Here is a 5,652-nt window from a genome sequence, read left to right on the forward strand (position 1 = left end):
GCCGTTACATGGTACACAGGGTGGTTTCACCCCTATTTGAAACATTGTCGCTAATAAATATGTTCATTTAGTCTTAATGAGATAAATAGTAGTCATTTTCCATAATTCTATTAAATATTTATTTTGGTAAAAAAAAAATATAGTTCTTTCTTTAACAAAACCCGTGTAAATCCAAGTTTCCAACTTTGTGCAATATTAAAAAAATTCCACAAACTTGCGTACGAATTTCGAGCTTTTTCAAAAATTCTAAAAAATCAACCGTAATTTTTAGGCATTTGAAACTTTTACTCTATTCTAATAGAGACTCAAAATAAAAGGGGTGAACGAGAATGACCTTTAGAGGCGCCGCGAAGCTCGCCTTTGCTGGTTTTCAATAAAAAAAAAATAATAATTTTCTGTTGGTGTCGATGCAGCCAATTACTTGAAACACCCGTTATTTTATTTATTTTTTTAATTACAAATTAAACAGATTTTCCACACAAGAGGACAAATCTATTAAATATGTAAATTCGACATAAAATATGCAAAAATATACAAAATAAAAGATGCGCAACGTTTCCAGAATAATTACATTTTTTTCTATATGTATTTCGCTCACTTGTACAATTAAATCAATTAGTTGAATTTTAGTAATACTGACTTTTCGTCCTAACTCTCAAATAAAAATGAAAAAACTAGTATTGAAAGCCCCTTGGTTACATTCATAAATATGAACGACAGTGATGTCAATATTATTATGGCTGCTATGCAAAATTGAAATTAAATTACTTTTTTTCCTATCGATTACCGTAAATGTACTTGTGGTAATATTTGCATGCATATATGTACATAGGTATGTGTGGTATTGTAAAAAATTCGATCGGCCGGCCTAAAAGCTAATAAATAATTTTGAGGTGTAAATTTTTCTCAGTGCAAAGTGCAATTTTGTGTGATTCACTAAATATGCACTCTACTTAATTGGTGCTCGTGCAAACACAGATAACACAAATTTCATAACATTGACCAACGCGCTCGCATAGTCAAGAGCAATGAAAAGTTTTCGCTTCCGCAATAGAACGAGCAGTTGGGTTTCACATTTCAAGTGACGCGCTCTTTCGTAAACAAATTTTATAGATATTGTCAGCGAAGGTAACCGCACCGAAAAGAGACCAAAACAAAAAAAAAAGCTAAAAATGTCAACGAAGCACGCAGAATTCAATGAAGATGAATTGCATCCACCACAATGGCTTAATGAAGAGTTGTCATTGTGGCCGTGCTTAAGGCCCATGAGCAACAAGGGACAGAGCTGACTCTCGAAAAAGTCAAATTTACGCCAGCGACTAAGAAAGGCGATCACTATGCGAGCGTTATGTTCCGAGCGGTGGTGGACTACAAAGCGAACGCTACGCCAAAGTGTCAATCGCTGATAATCAAAACGCTGCCGGAGTTGGAGGGCCAAAAAAAGGATTTGCTGAGTCAATCGTTTATTTTCGAAACGGAGATCGGCATGTACACCGAGGTGCTGCCCAGGTTTGAAGAAAATTTGCGCAAGGCCGGTGACAAAACAACGCTCAAACCGCCGTATGTCTGTAGAGCTAAAATGGCAGGAAGATTTATTTGTATCTGTTTTTTTTTCTATATTCTTTTCGAAATGCGTAGCTGGCTTTATTACTCGCTGAGTCCGCATAAAGTGCTTGTGCTTGATGATATTGTGCCCAAAGGCTTTGAGCTAATACGAGATCGTGCAATGACAATGGAAGAAGCGAAAGCTGCTTACGAGCGACTTGCTAAATGGCATGCGGTCAGCTTCAAAATAATTAAACAGGTTTTCGTATATTTTGGTAAAGTTAAAATATGTAGTTAAGCTAATCGAATTTGGCAACAGGAACTGCATTTTTTCGACAGATATCAGCATGGTCTATTCACTATGCCCAATCTACTGAACGAAGGTCTGATGACAGACGGCATAAAATTCTTTATTGAAATGCTCAAGAAGAAGGCAACGTTGCATCAATTTGTGCCACACTTCGAAGCTCTGAGACCCGTTATACTGCAGAGGTGCTTGGACACATTTAGGGAATTTCGAGAGACACCGCGAGCGGATGCCTACTATGTGCTTTGCCACGGTGACTTCACCATCAAAAACATGATGTTCAAGCACAACTCGGCTGATGGGAGCTTGGTGGATGTGCAACTTTTGGACTTTCAGCTTTCATATGTTGGCTCAATCGCAAGCGATTTGATTTATTCGATGGTACAGCTGCTCGACGAGCACTTGAGAAAACAGTTTCCGATATTGGTTGAGTACTATTTTAATATTTTTATTGAGACTTTATTGAAACTCAAATATAAGGGTGCACTGCCAAAATTGGAAAAGCTGCGGGAACAGTTAGTGTGGCACAAGCATTTCGGTATGTTAAATTATTATTTTATCCTCTTGTGTGTTTCAAGTCCTTATTTATTCTGAATATACTCGTTAAGAACTTTTCCTGATCACCACATTTTTGCCAATCTGGTACAGGCTACGTGAACAAAATGTGGACCCCGTGGATTTGCATACATCAGCGGAATACCGACGTTCAATGTACAGAAACCAAAGCTACATTGCTGAGATGGAGCAGCTTTTGCCGAAATATTTAAATTTGGGTTATTTTGATAATTAAGAAAATTACTTAATGCAATATTTATACATATTTATATGTAATATAGTATATGCACACTCATCAAAAAAAAACAAACACACGTAATCGTACTTATAACATAATTCAAGTGTTTCACTGAAAAATGTACCGAAGATAAAACAGCAAGTACTCTATCAGAATTTATTGTCAGTTTGATAACAACATTATTTAATTTAATTGCAAATTAAATATGGAAAGATTATGGACAAAAGTGCAGTAAAAATATGTTTTATCTCTATATTTCATTGTTGAAATATTTTTCAAATACATACATAGATATTGGCCATATTTTTAAAAAGCCAATTTTTCGAGTGTTTTGTGATCCATATATATAATGTGTAACAAAATTTTACTAAGTTAAATTCTCCGTAAAAATGAACAAAAGTTTTTTATTTATATTTGATGAAATAAAAGCGACCTATGTACACAAAACAAAAAAAAAAAACTTTTCTTAATTGAAGAAAACCAGCAATCAAAATGATGAAACATGGAAACGAAACAGCACTAAAGAAATTTTATCCTCTTTTCATGCCCAACATTTCTTCAAAATGATAGATTACATCCACGGTGCCATATCTTCGTGTACGTTTTTACACATTCCAAAGAAAAATTACGCATTCGGGAGAATTTTTTACTCATTCGTCAGAATTTTCGACCGTAAAGTAAGGAAAGTTTTTCTTTGATCCGGAGATGGATTTTTGGTTCAGTGTATTGCCGTACTGATTTGAAAGTGGGTATCTGCATTTTTCTTCGAAAATTTGTAATTCATATCGTTGAATTCGTCTTTTAAATACGAAGCTATTCATGCAAACAGAGTTTTCAAATTATAAATAATAATAAAGTTATTGAAATTTTAAATGTTCACGTTTGCAGCATCTACAGCAATTTTTCGACAAATCCTGATGTAAAATGTGGATATCTGCAAAAACATTGCAACTTTTTCCAGTAATTCTTGTGTGTGCTTTTATGAACATACATATATATGTACGCCTGCATATGCTCGTCAATTTAAATAGTTTTCAGCGCTTCGTTACGTAGCTCACTTTTCAAATTTTTATATACTTACATATGTATGTGTATGTATACTTAAGTATGTAGATACACAACTAAGACTACGACTTATCACTGTTTGAGAAATGAAGAGCTTTTCACAGTCAAATGGGCTAGCGATAGAAAATAAAGAGACATTTGTGATAGCCATTTAAATTGAGCAACTAAATTTTCTTTCAGTCATAGTCGCGAGCTCTTTGATTGAACACTAAATTACGGCAAATATCACGCCAGCCGCTAATCAAAAATGCCCACAAACGATGAAAGCGCACATAAGTTCAATGCCGACGAGCTACAAGCGCCGGAATGGATAAATGATGATCTTTTTGCGAAAGTCTTGGCGAACTGCGAAAAGAAGGATAGCCAAATAAGAATCAAAAGTACAAAAATATCTCCAGCCTCCATGAAGGGCGACCACTATGCGAGCGTGATGTTTCGCGCACAGCTGCAATACCAGCTGAACGGCGTAGACAAGGCGAGATCTGTGATCTTGAAGACAATGCCGGAATCGGAGGGCCACAAGAAAGAAATGCTGGGCAAAACAGATATTTTTGAAAAGGAGATTATTATGTATACAGAAGTGATACCGCGATTCGAGAAGGTTTTGCGCGATATTGGTGATAGTACTGTGCTCAAAGCAGCGTAAGTGCTTATCGAATGCATTAGGTTTGTTGTTGTTTAGATTTGATTGCGAATTTCTGCTTGCAGCTGTCTTTATTACTCTTTGAGTCCGAGGAAGGTAATTGTTTTCGAAGACCTTGTGCCCGTCGGTTATGAGGTGGTGCGAGATCGCCCACTAACAGAGGAAGAGGTGAAAGCAGCGTATGACAAGTTGGCGAAATGGCATGCCATAAGCCATAAGATAAATTTGGAGGTTTTGTTTTTTGTTTATTCTAAGAGGAAAATATTTCAGTATTCATTTTCCCACAGGAGCCGCATTATTTCGATAAGTTTTACCAAGGCGTATTCAACATGTCCGCCTTAGCGAAACAGGATTTTGTGATACGAGGAATTACGACTTTCATTGAAGTGCTAAGAGAAACACCCTCGTTGAGCAAATATGTGCCCTACTTTGCGGCTGTAGAATCAACTACCTTCCAACAATGTCGCGCCTCCTTTGATGAGTATCGGAAATCGCCCAAGCCTGGCGCTTTCTACGTACTTTGTCACGGCGATTTTCATTGCAAGAATATGATGTTTAAACATAACAAAGAGACTGGTAAATTCGAAGATGTAATGTTACTGGATTATCAAGTCGGATATGTCGGTCCCATTGTGATGGATTTGATATACTCAAAGTATTTTATTTTGGATGAGCATCTCCGTTTGGAGTTTCCAGCGCTTGTGTACCGCTATTTTACTACTTTGACGGGCACTTTGAAGAAAATAGGCTTTGAGGGTGAGCTGCCAAAACTCGCAGAGATCCATAAGCAGTTTATGCATCACAAGCACTTTGGTAAGTAGTTATTTATAAAGTAGTTACATACTTTGGCGCTTATTTGCTTGACGCTTTGTCAACAACTACGTTTATTTTTTTTATTTTAGAGCTTTTTCTCTTAACCACTTTTTTGCCTATGTGGATGGCAATGAAAGATGATATCGATATGGATTCGGTGATGACATCTGAAGAGTATCGTCGCAATTTATGTAAATCTGCAGAATATATAAAGTATTTGGAAAGTGCCTTGCCTCGTCTCTTGCATCTGGGTTATTTTGAAGATTAAAGCTTTTTCAATTATATCAATAGGAAAAGTAATATGTACGTATGTATATATGTGCATATATAGCACATATTTCACAATAATAAATTTATTTTTCTCTATATACTAAATTGAATTTTACAATTTGGAAACGATTATTAATATCTTACGCGATTCTTACCCTCTTAGAGAAATACTTTTATCAGTGTTCATCAAGAACTAACCCACTGTCTTTGCTATGA

At 36.0% G+C, this 5,652-nt stretch overlaps 2 protein-coding genes across 2 annotated transcripts; both read left to right on the forward strand.

The window, feature by feature from the left end:
- Nucleotides 1-1,348: 1,348 nt before the first annotated feature.
- On the forward strand, nucleotides 1,349-2,446 carry LOC118752359. Its single transcript, XM_036487231.1, has 4 exons — nucleotides 1,349-1,560; nucleotides 1,639-1,804; nucleotides 1,865-2,367; nucleotides 2,431-2,446. The coding sequence occupies exons 1-4, from the start codon at nucleotides 1,349-1,351 to the stop codon at nucleotides 2,444-2,446; spliced, it is 897 nt and encodes a 298-aa protein (XP_036343124.1).
- A 1,465-nt stretch (nucleotides 2,447-3,911) lies between these two features.
- On the forward strand, nucleotides 3,912-5,434 carry LOC118752358. The gene is made up of 4 exons (XM_036487230.1): nucleotides 3,912-4,352; nucleotides 4,419-4,584; nucleotides 4,641-5,166; nucleotides 5,256-5,434. Exons 1-4 carry the CDS (start codon nucleotides 3,958-3,960, stop codon nucleotides 5,432-5,434), a joined length of 1,266 nt encoding a protein of 421 aa, XP_036343123.1. The 5' UTR covers nucleotides 3,912-3,957.
- The last annotated feature ends 218 nt before the right edge of the window (nucleotides 5,435-5,652 follow it).

The sequence above is a fragment of the Rhagoletis pomonella genome, unplaced genomic scaffold (genome assembly GCF_013731165.1).
Source record: "Rhagoletis pomonella isolate Grant_MI unplaced genomic scaffold, Rhpom_1.0 Rhpom_scaffold_01426, whole genome shotgun sequence".
Classification (NCBI taxonomy): Eukaryota; Metazoa; Arthropoda; class Insecta; order Diptera; family Tephritidae; genus Rhagoletis; species Rhagoletis pomonella.

Coding starts and splice junctions, on each gene's coding strand:
- LOC118752358 (XM_036487230.1), top strand. CDS start 3,958: ATGCCCACAAACGATGAAAGCGCACATAAGTTCAATGCCGACGAGCTA. Junction 4,353..4,418: donor AGTACTGTGCTCAAAGCAGC/GTAAGTGCTTAT, acceptor TTCTGCTTGCAG/CTGTCTTTATTACTCTTTGA. Junction 5,167..5,255: donor TATGCATCACAAGCACTTTG/GTAAGTAGTTAT, acceptor TTTTTATTTTAG/AGCTTTTTCTCTTAACCACT.
- LOC118752359 (XM_036487231.1), top strand. CDS start 1,349: ATGTTCCGAGCGGTGGTGGACTACAAAGCGAACGCTACGCCAAAGTGT. Junction 1,561..1,638: donor AAAACAACGCTCAAACCGCC/GTATGTCTGTAG, acceptor CGAAATGCGTAG/CTGGCTTTATTACTCGCTGA. Junction 1,805..1,864: donor GCTTCAAAATAATTAAACAG/GTTTTCGTATAT, acceptor ATTTGGCAACAG/GAACTGCATTTTTTCGACAG.